This window comes from Bidens hawaiensis, unplaced genomic scaffold (assembly GCF_021521415.1).
Source record: "Bidens hawaiensis isolate Kalapana, Puna unplaced genomic scaffold, B.hawaiensis_p1.1 tig00033821_1, whole genome shotgun sequence".
NCBI classification, from domain to species: domain Eukaryota; kingdom Viridiplantae; phylum Streptophyta; class Magnoliopsida; order Asterales; family Asteraceae; genus Bidens; species Bidens hawaiensis.
Genome location: NW_027495809.1, coordinates 144,735 through 157,966, shown reverse-complemented (window position 1 = coordinate 157,966; position 13,232 = coordinate 144,735). Strand labels below are relative to the sequence as shown.

General features: G+C 42.1%; 1 protein-coding gene and 1 pseudogene across 2 annotated transcripts; both read left to right on the top strand.

Moving 5' to 3' along the window:
- Positions 1-5: 5 nt before the first annotated feature.
- On the top strand, positions 6-2,232 carry LOC143585345 (eukaryotic translation initiation factor 4G pseudogene; annotated as a pseudogene). Its single transcript, XR_013144538.1, has 3 exons — positions 6-256; positions 360-554; positions 1,754-2,232. The product of XR_013144538.1 is annotated as a eukaryotic translation initiation factor 4G pseudogene (transcript).
- A 6,173-nt stretch (positions 2,233-8,405) lies between these two features.
- Positions 8,406-10,548, top strand: LOC143585344 (uncharacterized). The gene is made up of 3 exons (XM_077067157.1): positions 8,406-8,820; positions 8,929-9,548; positions 10,489-10,548. The coding sequence occupies exons 1-3, from the start codon at positions 8,406-8,408 to the stop codon at positions 10,546-10,548; spliced, it is 1,095 nt and encodes a 364-aa protein (XP_076923272.1).
- The last annotated feature ends 2,684 nt before the right edge of the window (positions 10,549-13,232 follow it).

Genomic DNA, 13,232 nt, shown 5'->3' with positions numbered 1-13,232 from the left:
GCCAACGTGATGATCTGGCTTCAAGATACACACCCGAGAGGTTCTCTCCACGACCCACTTATGACCCGTCCAATATACAGGAACACAACAACAATAACTATGTGAACCGACGTGGTTTTGACCGTGTTCCACCATCCTCATCACCTGAACGGGCTCGTGTACCTACTCCTCCACAAAGTGGCTCTTCAGATTTGTCCGTCTTGTCTGATGATCAATTACATGATAAGTCAATTGAAGCAATCAAAGAGTTTTACAGGTACCATCTACTAGTAAATAATAAGATTCTTGATAATTTGGCTGGTTGAATATATATATATATATATATATATATATATATATATATATTTATTTGTTTTCAGTGCAAGAGATGAAAAGGAAGTTGCTTTATGCATCAAAGAACTTAATGCACCCGGATATTATCCAACGATGATATCCATTTGGGTCACTGATTCTTTCGAGAGGAAAGACATTGACCGAGATTCACTTGCTAAACTTCTCATAAATCTTACTAAATCTCAAGAAGGCATCCTAACTCAAGACTCTCTTGTCAGAGGGTAATTAATGCTAAATTCTCAATAGTTACTTTTTAATAAGCCTGGAAAACGCGACGGGTTGGGTTACAGGTTTAAACGGGTTCGGGTCAAAATGGGTTTTGACTAGGTGTGTGAACGAGCAAAGCTGAGCTCAGCTCGTTTAACTTATGAGAGATCGAGATTGGCTTATGAGTATTTTTTTCAAGCTCGGGCTTGACTCGGATCGTTTATTATTATCTATTAATTATTAAGTTATTTGTTTATATGGTTTCGGTACAAACTATCCTTAATCTAAGAAACATAGGAAACTGGGTCAAATGAACTATGATTGAACTTATTCCAGCAGCTTTGGAACAGTCTCGTCGAACCTTAACTAGAAACCATAGCTCCTTAAACCTAAACCATGATGCTAAACCCTAACCACTAATTATAACCCCTAAAGCTAAACACATAGCTAAAACCTAAGCTAGACCCTAAAATATAAGCTAAGCCCTAAAGTTTTAAAGTCAAACCCTAAGTTGAACCCTAAAGCTAAACCCTAAACCATTAATGCTAAACCCTAAACCATTAATCCTAAACTCTAAAGCTAACTTATAAGGGTAAACTCTGAAGATACACCCTAAAAGTAAAACTCTAAACCCAAAAACTTATATATATTTGATTAGGGTTCGACGGGCCGGTTCCAACACTGTTGGAACGAGTTCCATCGGAGCTGGTTTGACCTGGTTTCCTACGTTTCCTAGGTTAAGATTTATTTGTATTTGATCCTGAATCTATATGTGTTCTTTATGTGTATTTATAAATATAATTTCTATTATAACATAATTTAGTTATATTTTATCATACTTTCATATATAATAATTAATATTACGTAAATATATATTTAATTTATTAAAAAAAATTATATAATAAAAAGGTTCGTTTAGGCTCGCGAGCCTACTCAAGGTTGATAATTGGGACCGGGATCGCTTATTTTTAGACTCAAATCTCACACTTGGGGCTTGTTTAAGCTAGGTTCGATTTGATCTTTCAGCGAGCCAATCTTGGCTCGTGAACATTTCTAGTTTTTGACTAAAACGGGCTCGCATAATATGGTTTATTAGAGCAAAACACTCGCTTGAAATGGGTCATTATAGAAATGGGTTCACACTGCTATACTTGCTTTTTAACTAACAGTCGGATGACTCAAAACTGGTTTTGGTTTTTGTTACATTATCCAGATTCGAGTCTGTGTTATCCACATTGGACGACGCGGTGAACGATGCACCAAAAGCACCCGAGTTTCTTGGGCGTATGTTTGCAAGAATACTTATAGAAAACGTCATCCCCTACAATCAAATCTCGCGGTTAATATATGAAGGCGGGGATGACCTGGTGGAAGCAGGTCTTGCAGACGAGGTTCTTGGAGTGATTCTAGAGACGGTAAGGTCAGAAAAAGGCGAGCCGTTTTTGAACGACCTGCGCGCGTCTTCCGACATTCGGTTAGAGAGTTTTCGATCAGGGAGTCTGAAAAAGACATCAAGGTTAGATAAGTTTATTGTTTAGGAGGTGAGGTCATAAAGAGTGAAGATGCTCGGTTTTGTTATATCTTTACAAGTGTTGTTATGGGTTTGAATTAATAGGTAGCAGTTGGTACATATTTATTATCTAGAGGGGTGTTTTGTACCCTTCATTGTTCTAACTGTATTCTGTAAAGGTTACATCGAGCGAGCGTCAGGATTTTTTTTACTTGTTGGTCTCATGTGTCACTAACCATAACATTCTTTCTTAATATCGTTCGTTGTGTTTGCTAGTAAGTTAAGTTATGTATGAGTATGATTGACATAAGTTATACAAATTGACATTTTAAATACCATATTAGTTGTCATTTTATATAAACTAAATATGGATTATTATCGGCCAATGTCATTCAATAGGAATTATTAAAATTCAATAAACCTTTCAAATATTATTCAAGAAATCAAATTACACATTCTAATTTAAAAGGTTTTACAAACCAACAAATAAGAAAAAAATATTTCTAATGACCGATTGTGAAGTTACTTTCTATTGTTTTCCTAAAGTAACAAGATTGGGTATTAAGGTTTAAAAGTTGTATGTATGGGTATTAAGGTTTTAAATTTGTAACAATGCTAGGTACTAACTTTAACTTCCATTTAAAATTTAGCGTAATTTGGGTCAACTCGTCGTTGTAAAGCTCGGGTTTACCGGTGCCTATGCATCAACGCCCGGATTTTAACGCCTCCTAGTTTTTACCGACTTAATAAACATCGCTTTAAATATTTTAATTTTTTGTACATTAATCTTTTTATGTGTTAATTCAACCAATACCCACAGAATATGCGGCAACTTGTTACTTGCAGTTGTGAGCCAACGTGAATTCTGTCTGTATTGACCACGACACTACGTTCGTTACGATACCAAAACTAGTTCTAAGAAAATTAATTCATTATATTACCATATTTAAAAAAAATAGCAACACTCGCATAACGTATTATTTTTTAAATAGCGCGAACCTTGTGAATTATATTTCATATGATATTAAATATTAAAATTCAATGGAATATAAATGATGATAAAAGATCCGATACATTGATCCTTTATCATACATTACGTGCGCAACTCGACATTGTGTAAAACAAACCTTTTGAAAAACTAACTTTTCTACTTATCACGCACAAACATCAATAGTACAAGAGAAAAAGACAAGTGGAAGCTTCTGAGGCTCACCACAGGCCATGTCGAGGCGCACCACGGGTCGTGTTCTCTCTCCCAATGTACTTTCTGACAACAACCAATTAACACTATGTGACAAAACATTCAACATGACCGTGTTCACATCAACACAAACCGTGTTGAGACCCTTAGATCAACAATAAATACATTGTCATTCATCATTAAATGCATGCACACTTAATATACTAAAACTCTATTTAATTCTCTTCACTTACCTCCTTTCACCACCACTAATAAGGAAATTATTTCATCAGTCCATCTTTTGAAATCAAGGAGATTAAACTCTTGGAAGAAGTCATTAGCATAAAAGATTAGTCATCCAAATTGGTTAGATTGTTTCATTTTGATCATGTTTGTATATGTTACTTTAATGAATAACATTATGCATATTATTAGTTAAACTTTCATGGTATCATCTTGGTTTATAATGAGTCTTAACTAAAGTTTAATAATATTGGTATAGAGGTAGGGTACTAAAAAGACCCAAATACCCTTAAGTAACACCCGCGGGTCAACCAAGAGCACGTCACAAGTCACCCGCGGGACATACGAACCATCCGCATAAATCATCTGAGGAAGAAACATCCTCATGGCACATGCGGAAGCATCCTGGCACCCTCAAAAGTCATCCACAAGAAGGAACATCCTTCCGCGTAAATGACCACGAGGTAATGTCCCGGGACAGCTGTTATCAACTAATTACCTTCTAGAAGATTTATTAAAGATGCTTTCTTGAGCAATACGTGATCACTTGGCCAATCAACTAATGACACCTGGCAAGGTCGTTATAACCGTGCACATGGCCAATATTACCCCATTAACCAATGTTATAAAGACACGTGTCTAGGTTGTTATACGTGCACATGCAACGTATAGGCTGAACCTATCATATGAGGACACGTATCCAAACGGTTATGAAAGCATCTGCTAAAGGGACAGCTGGCCCAATCACTTCCCTACACCCTTCGGCTATAAATACCCTCTCAATCATCATGAGGTATTCATTCACTCCCACTGTACTCTCTCAATTCACTTAAGTACTTTACTCTCGTTAGAACTGTACTTATTCTCACGCCGGAGGGTAGTTACGGGAAGACCCCCCCCCCCTCTTGCCCTTCCCGTAACGAGCTCAAGGTGTCTGTTTTGCAGGTCTTCGTCACTGGACTTTGGGCGATTGAGTTCATATCGTATTAACAGTATCCTACCCTGTTGATTCATTGGATCTAGGACCCATTAGTGGGGAGTAGATCCGTGTTTCTTCATTGGCGCAATTCATTGGATCTAGGACCCATTAGTCGGGAGTAGATCCGTGTCTTTGTTAGAACAGCAAAAAAAAAATTTCCGTCCTCTTTACGATATGAATCAGTTACCTAAAGGGCCGACGGAGAATCAATCGCAACCTCCACGAGATCTCACTATTGAATCGCGTGAAGGAGCAACATCCATTTTTGCTAGAATTGCAAACTCTGCTCCACGAACTGATGCCGTGAACCCTGGAGGTTTTACCTTAGGTGGTTCAGCGGCTCGGGGACATTTCACTCCATTAGCAGATACTACTCCGGTAGATGCTGGGAATGTGGTTACACCAACTACTGACCTAGGGCATGTCACATCCCTAAATGGTTCTAATTTGGTAAATCTAGAACGGATTACGAGAGAAATTCACCGAACTCAATCAGAGTTAGGTTTGGAGGAAGATTCTGGTGATTCTAACCCAAGAAGAGCTCACCGTCATAACTTCATAACCGAAGGACTTTTGTCTCCGGACGAATGGCTTCGTGTTCAACAAGATATTTTGAAAGCAGAGTATGAACGTAGGGTTCGGAATGAGCGTTTTCATGGCTGTACCCTGACGTATGATGAGCCTCCTAGGAGATCTATTTCTCCTCCCATAAGGGGAAGCCACATCCAATATAGTCAACCACCGGAACAGAATGCAGGAGAGATCTGGAGGTTACATCCTCGTCCTCGCATAGATATGCGGGTACCATCTTATGAGGATGAATTGGACGGATACGACTCAACTTATCATCCGGAAGGTAGTTACTACAGCGAGGATAGTCGCTTGACTTCGTACGGAGGGACTAGCTATCCGCGGCCAGCTGTCCGCCATGCGGAGTATCACAGTAATGCTGAGTATGATTTTTCCAAACCATATCGCTCGGAATCTTTCGCAGAAAAATCAAAATTTATTTCACGCATTGCGACAGCTCCATTCCCGATTAACACAAAGATTCCAACATCTGTTGGAACATATAATGGAATGACTGATCCTAGTGATCATCTGTTAAGGTTTGAAGCAGTTGGAGGTGACAGTCGTTGGACTCTTCCATATTGGTGTCACATGTTTGCACTAACATTCACCGGGGCGGCGCGAGAGTGGTTTGAGAAATTACCATGTGGACAGATTAAAGGTTGGAAAGATTTTGTAGCAAAATTCTCTCAACACTTCAGCCAACAAAGAAAGCATACGCGTGATCCTTCAGAAATAGATGTTGAAAGGCGAAATAATGAATCCATTAAGGACTTCATTACTCGTTTTAATAACGAGAGCCTCAATATCGGAGGGGTTAGTGAAGACATGCTGAGAGGAGCATTCCGTAAAAATGTCCATAGTGACGCCTTAATTCGCACGCTAACTGGAAAAGACGGAATGCCCGAATCCTGGGACGAAATCATGACAGTAGCTAAGTTGTTTGCAAGAACCGAAAAAACACTAGGGTCCAGCAGCCAGAAGCAATTACCAAGGGTCGAGTTCCAGACTCCGAGACCAAATAAACAAGCTAAAGGAACAATCTGGTCAAGGATGCAACTGACCACAGAGCAACCGAAGCAGTTCGATGCAAGATCGTTGATTGGCAACAAAAACAAGCGTAACTTTCCAACAGCAGTTGGACTCAGTTGTCAAAAACTCCTTCAGAAATCCTCACAATGGAGAATTTGACTTTCCGCAAGCCTCAACCGTTACCAAGGAAATCATTCCTCGATAATAAAAAACATTGCACGTATCACAATGATATAGAGCACAATACAAACGAGTGTGTGGCCCTAAGGAATGAAATAGAGGCAGCTGTAAAGAACGGGAAGTTAGATCATTTGGTCAAAAGTGTAAGACCAGGGCCTGGTAAACCTCCCGCAAAGGATAACCAGGGCCCGGCCAAAAGGCAAATAAAATATCTCAACGTCCACATGATTCAGGGTGGCCATTAGATCAATGGTAAGAGAAAAGAATTTGCGGACGAAGAGTGGAAAAACAAGCCCGTCATTTTTCCGCGTATCAAAGGAGGACCGTGCAACAAGAATCCTTTGATAATTACTGCTCTATTTGGGCATTATCGGTCACAATATGTGTTCTTCGACACTGGCAGTACATCCGATATTATGTACGAACAGTGCTTTGAACGGCTTGAGGAAGATGATAGAGAACGATTACGACCTATCCATGCACTTGTTTGGGGTTCGGTGGGAAAATAATGCACCCGCGTGGTGTCATTACATTCACGGGGTTCACTCACGAACTGAACAGTGCTTTGAACAGCTTGAGGAAGATGATAGAGAACGATTACGACCTATCCATGCACTTGTTTCGGGGTTCGGTGGGGAAATAATGCACCCGCGTGGTGTCATTACATTCCCGGTCACACTTAGTGACGGGGTTCACTCACGAACTGAGGAGGTCGAATTTTTAGTTTTACCGGCAACTTCTAAACACGATATTATTCTCGGACGAGAGGCAATTGGTGACTTCAATGCCCATCCGTCCACAGCTCACGGAGCAGTAGGGGTTCCAACCCGCACTGGTGTAGCAATAATTCATGTTAATCGACATTGCTTAACGACCGAAAGTTCAAGACCAAGTAAAGTTTTAAAACAAAATCAAAGGACTGAACCAGAGAAATGGATTCTTAACAAGAAATTTCCCAATCAAACCGTAGTTATTGGTCCAGCCATTTCTGAAATCGTCCGAACCTTTTCGAAGCAATTATTAACTAGGAACATTGACATTTTCGCATGGCAGCACACGTACATGACCGGTGTTCCGCGGAGCATTTCGGAACACAAGTTAAAGGTGAATCCATTAATCACCCCAATTGTGCAAAAGAAGCGAAAGATGGGCCCGGAACAACCGAAGGCCATGAATGAACAGGTACAAGATCTTCTGCATGTCGGGATTATACGAGAAATCAAGTATCAAACGTGGGTGGCCAACCCAGTGATTGTCCCAAAAAACAATAGAACGTGGAGGATGTGCATAGATTATAAAGATCTAAACAAAGCATGTCCGAAAGATTGTCACCCACTTCCGGAGATCGACTTAAAGGTAGATGTTGTGGCCCCATTCAAATTCAAGTGCTTCCTCGATGCCTACAAAGGGTATCACCAAATTCATATGGCGGCTGGTGACGAGGACAAGACAGCGTTTCGCACTGACCAAGGAACATTCTGTTACAGAATGATGCCTTTCGGGTTAAAGAATGATGCCTTTCGGGTTAAAGAATGCGGGGGCCACATACCAACGACTAATGGACCAGGCCTTCAAGGGTAAGATAAGTCGAAATCTCGAAGTTTATATGGATGATTTAGTTATAAAAAGCATCGAAGAATACCAAATACTAAGAGACATAGAGGAAAATTTTGAAACATTGAGAAGCATTAACATGAAACTCAACCCAGCGAAATGTTCCTTCAGGATGGAGGAAGGAAAGTTCCTTGGGGTAATCGTTACAGGCACGGGTTTCAAGGCTAACCCGGACAAGGTTCAAGAAATAGCCCGTATGCCATCTCCCGCATCCCTCAAGCAAGTTCAAACACTTAACGACAGATTAGTAGCATTAAATAGGTTTATGGCAAACCACGTTGCTAAATCTTACCCGTTCATCTCAACATTGAGGAACTGCCTCAAAAAGGCACAATTTAGATGGACTCCGGAAGCCGAACAAGCATTCCAGGAGGTCAAGAAGTGTTTAATGGAATTACCCACGTTAACTGCTCCTCACGCAGGCGAACCATTAACGCTGTATTTATTGGCATCTGACATCGCCGTATGGGCTGTTTTACTGACAGATAGGAAAAAATGTCCAAACACCGATCTATTACGTCAGTAGAACACTGTCAGACCCGGAAACAAGATATTCAATGTTGGAAAAGTTGGTCTTGGCATTAGTATACGCAGCACGTCGGCTTCGCAGATACTTCCAGGGTCATCCCATCAATGTGTTAACCGGATACAAACTCAAAAACGTGTTGAGTAAGCCTGAACTCTCCAGGCGACTAGCAAAATGGGCTATCAAATTGGGTGAACACTCGATAGAATATAAACCAAGACCGACAATCAAAGGGCAAGTGCTGGCGGACTTCGTCACGGAAGTCCCGCAACACAAAGAACAAGAATGTTTAATTGAACAACAACTCCAAGCACCTCCGGAACAAGGGCAAGTTTGGTCATTGTTCACAGACGGAGCTTCAAGCAGCGAAGGGGCGGGTGCAGGCTTAAGGCTAGTCAACCCTGAGGGGCACGAGTTCACATACGCCATCAAATTGGACTTCAAAAGTACCAACAATGAGGCGGAATATGAAGCCTTCCTGGCATGCCTGCGGATAACGAAAAAGCTTGGGGTGAAACATTTGGAAACACGGGTGGATTCCATGTTAATTGCAGGACAAATAAACGGAACATATGAAACCAAAAACGATGTCATGGCTTCTTATTTGTCGCAAGTAAAGGTCTTGATCTGCCAATTCTCCTTTTTCAATGTTATTCACATTAAGAGGAGTGAGAATAAATCTGCGGACGCTCTTAGCAAGCTAGCTTCAATGAATTTTGAGCATTTTGCCAAAGATATTCGTGTTGAAGTTCTAGATCATCTATCCGTCCCACAAAATCAAGTCCTGATAATTCAAACTGGCGTTGAATCACGGATGACGCCCATTAAAGCGTACTTATCTTCCGGAGCACTTCCAGCAGGAAAGGCTGAGGCTCGGAAGATTAAGCACAAAGCTCTGAATTACCAGTTGACTGATGGTATCTTATACCGGAGATCATTTCTCGGTCCGCTATTACATTGTGTGGACACAGAAGACGCAAATTACCTAATTCGAGAAATTCACGAAGGCATTTGCGGGTTACACGTGGGACCAAGAATGACAGTTGCAAAGATCATGAACGCAGGGTACTATTGGCCCGACATGCACTTAGACGTTGTGCAAGAAATTAGAAAGTGTGATTCTTGCCAACGTCATGCCCCCAATACTTTGCATCCCAAAAATGAACTGATTCCGGTAACATCTGCATGGCCGTTCCAAAAATGGGCTATTGATATTATGGGACCTTTCCCAGAAGCCCCGGGACGAGTCAAATTCTTGATAGTGGCCATTGATTACTTCACCAAGTGGGTGGAAGCCAAACCGGTTGCATCAATAACGGCTTCAAGCGTGAAAAAAATTCCTTTGGGAATTTATCATTTGCCGGTTTGGTCTCCCGCAAGAATTGGTGACAATGGGACCCAATTTCCTGATAGTGGACTACAGGAATGGTTGAAAGAACTCCAAGTCACTCAAGCCTTCACATCTGTAGCTCACCCACAAGCAAATGGTCAGGTCGAAAGGACCAACCGAACTATCAAAGAAGGGATTAAGGCAAGTTTAGGTACTAAATGGAAGGGTTGGGTTGACGAATTGCCCCATGTACTATGGGCTTTCCGCACCCAAAAGAACTCTAGCAACTCGGAGACACCGTTTAGTCTAACCTATGGAACCGAAGCCATGATCCCGGCAGAAATTGGGATTCCATCCGCGAGGGTCCTGTTAATTGATAATAATGATCACGAACTTAGGATGAATCTCGATTTACTTGAAGAAAGAAGAGAATTAGCATCGATCCGCGAGCACAATTACAAGCGACAGCTTCAGAAGTATTACAACTCGCGGGTCCAGACATGTGAATTTGATGTCGGAGACTTTGTCTTCCGCAATAATAAGGCCTCCGGTCAGGAGCCTCCGGGCAAGTTAGCCCCAACTTGGGAGGGACCTTATAAAATCAAACAAGTATTATTCAAAGGTGTCTACAAGTTGGAGAAGTTGGATGGGACAGAAATCCCTCGAACTTGGAACGCAGCACAGTTAAAGAAATGCTATATGTAGTAGTTTTATTTACTCTTTTATTTTGGCCTGCGTGCCCACATAGACTAGAAAATTATGCAATTTCCTTTATTGTAAGAAGGCTTATGCCCAATGTATGAAAAATGTCGAGTTAGTATCATGTTATTTTGATAAGTTGTAATCTTTTATTGACAAAAACGAAGTTCCGAACAGACACTTATATTATAAGACATAAGACAAAGTGCACCGGAAGAAAACAAGACTTCTTATTCATAGTCAAATGAGATTACAAGCAAAAGAAATATTTACAACAAAGACATATATATTTATGGGGTGACATCCTCATCTTCCGCGGAATTATTAGCTTCTTCTTCTTCCTCCTCATCAAGATCCAGTAGCTCCTTTAATTTTTCTATGGCATCCTCTTTATCCGCGAGCTCCGATATATGATCGGAAAGAGAAAACTTCAGAGTATCAAAATCCTTGGTTTTTTCAAGAAGGATAGCAACAGTGTTCTTGCCGGTCAGGACGTACTCCTCCGGAACCCGGCTTTCAGAACCAAACTTATATCCTTCCTCAAAGCCCATTTGTCGACCTGCTTGCTCGGAGGCACGAAGGAGCACCGCAACACAATTCCCAAGATCATCACTATTCCAAACATCAGTAATAACCTATTAAGTCAAACAACAAACACATCCGAATTTATTATTGTAACAAAAAGACTTGATACCTTGGGAATCGCTGTCGATAGAAGCCGTTTCTTATCCGCCTGAGCCCGGATAAGATCCATCTTATGACCAGCACACTCCAAGGCATGGTCTCGATTCTTGGCATTCAGGTCGGACAAGCGCTTGTCCTTGGCTGCTGAGTCAGCCTAAAGGATCTTTATCAGATCATCTTGCTCATCCGGCTGTTTCTAAAGAACAGCCTTGGCTTCCTCAGCGGCAAGACGTTTGGCTTTCTCCGCCTCCATGGCCCGATGACTATCCCGAGCTTCAGTCAGCGCCTTAAGAGCTTCCTTTTTAGCGTCAAGCAGCTTGAGCTCGGTTTCGTCCAATTCCTCGTTCATGGCCAGCCAATCATGACGTATCTCTTGATTGGTGGAAACAGTGTTCGCCATGTGGTAAGAGTTTGAGTCTAAAAGCTCCTGGCGGATGCGGCGACGTTGTCGTTCCTTCTCGGCAGGAGGAAGACTCTCTTGGAGATATTCATGACAGACGTCCGCATCATTCAACACTGAGTTTCAACGCAACGACCAGTGAGGGTTATGCGGAGCAGTATCCTCCTCCACTCGAGATGAGGAAGCCTGCCCCCCATATTTGAACACACTAACTCTGCCTTGGTTCCGGAAGTGGTACTCGTGATGAGGCGGAGATGTAGGAAGACTCTCGAACCCACTAACCTCTTTCTCCTTAATAGGAGAAGTATCCGATAAATTGATCGGATCTTGAGTAGTGTTTAATGGTGAGGTTGGTGGAGTCGGAAGTTTTGTAGCAGTTGAATCCTTTAAATCTGAAACACTTCCAAAGTAAATCACCGGGAAGCGACAAGTTCAAATATAATCATAGAGGTTCAAATCTTACCCTTAGAAACATCTTGAGCGAAAAGCTCTCGAAGCCGAGCCCCCAAGTCCGGAACCTCGACCTTCTCCTTCTTCTTCTTCTTCTTCCTCTTGGAAGGGGCAACATCGGAAGGCTGCGCTTTCCGTTTACCAACGTCCTTTGACGCACCCGCTTCCGTCACTTGAGGTCCACCCTCAACGGATTGAGGACCACCGTCCTCACCTGTAGTCGTGTCGGTGGTGGCCATTGAATCTTTCTTATGGGTCAAATCTACAAACGAATGCGACGGGTTAGTAGCACCACTCGATATCCCTCCTTCGCAGAGTGATGACTCTTCGCTAGATGAAAGGAGTACTATCACTCCGCTCGAAGTAGCGGCAGTTATAGGACAGGATTGAAGAATACCTTCACACTTCAAGACAAACTCTTCACCTTGAGCGTACATTGCCTCAGAAACAACAGGCTCAGGAGTAAGTGTGGTGGAAAAAAGAAAGTTGCTCCGAGAGCGCTCCAAAAACGGTACGTCATGCTGGGCAATAGGGCGGCGTACCATCATGCCTCCCGTCTTATCCACAAAAGTGGAGAGGATCGTACCTTCACCTGCAATCGAAGAATGTTAAAGAAAGTAAACTGAGAACCTGGAATATTACAAGTAAAAACTTACTCCCGTCGGTATTCTCGTAATAAGGTTCCAAGGTGGGGAATTGCCACAAACGACTCATTTTTGCATAAACCATCGCCCCTTCGTGAATATGACGCATGGGTGTCGGTGTCTTGGTCAAGGTGCCAAACCACTTGTGACCCTCATATTCAATGACGGGAATTTCGGGAGCCACGTCTTCCGGCTTCCGTCGGGACATGGCAAATGGGATGACATCTTCCCGAATCCAAAAGAACTTGGATTTCCATCCGTGAATACTCCGGATCCATTCGAAACCGATTGGACCTTTTCCGGTAGTAGCGAAACCGTACCACCCGTCACGATATGTCATCTTGTAAAAAATGGCAAACATGGCAACGGATGGGTTATAATTGTGGGATTGGCAACAGAATTCGAAGTGCCGAATTCTCAGCATCCCAAATGGGTGAATTTGGGATATGTGGAGCCCATAGTTTCTCAGAACAGACCGAACAAACTTCGTCACGGGTAACCGGAAGTTGCCCGTAGTGAAATGATCCAAATAAACGGCAATATTCTTTGCCGGAGGCGCCGTCGCAATGGCCCCTTTTGCTGGACGTTTGGCTTCCCACTCCGGTGGAAAACCGTATACGTTTTTAACGTCCTCGAAGTCCTTCTCTTTAA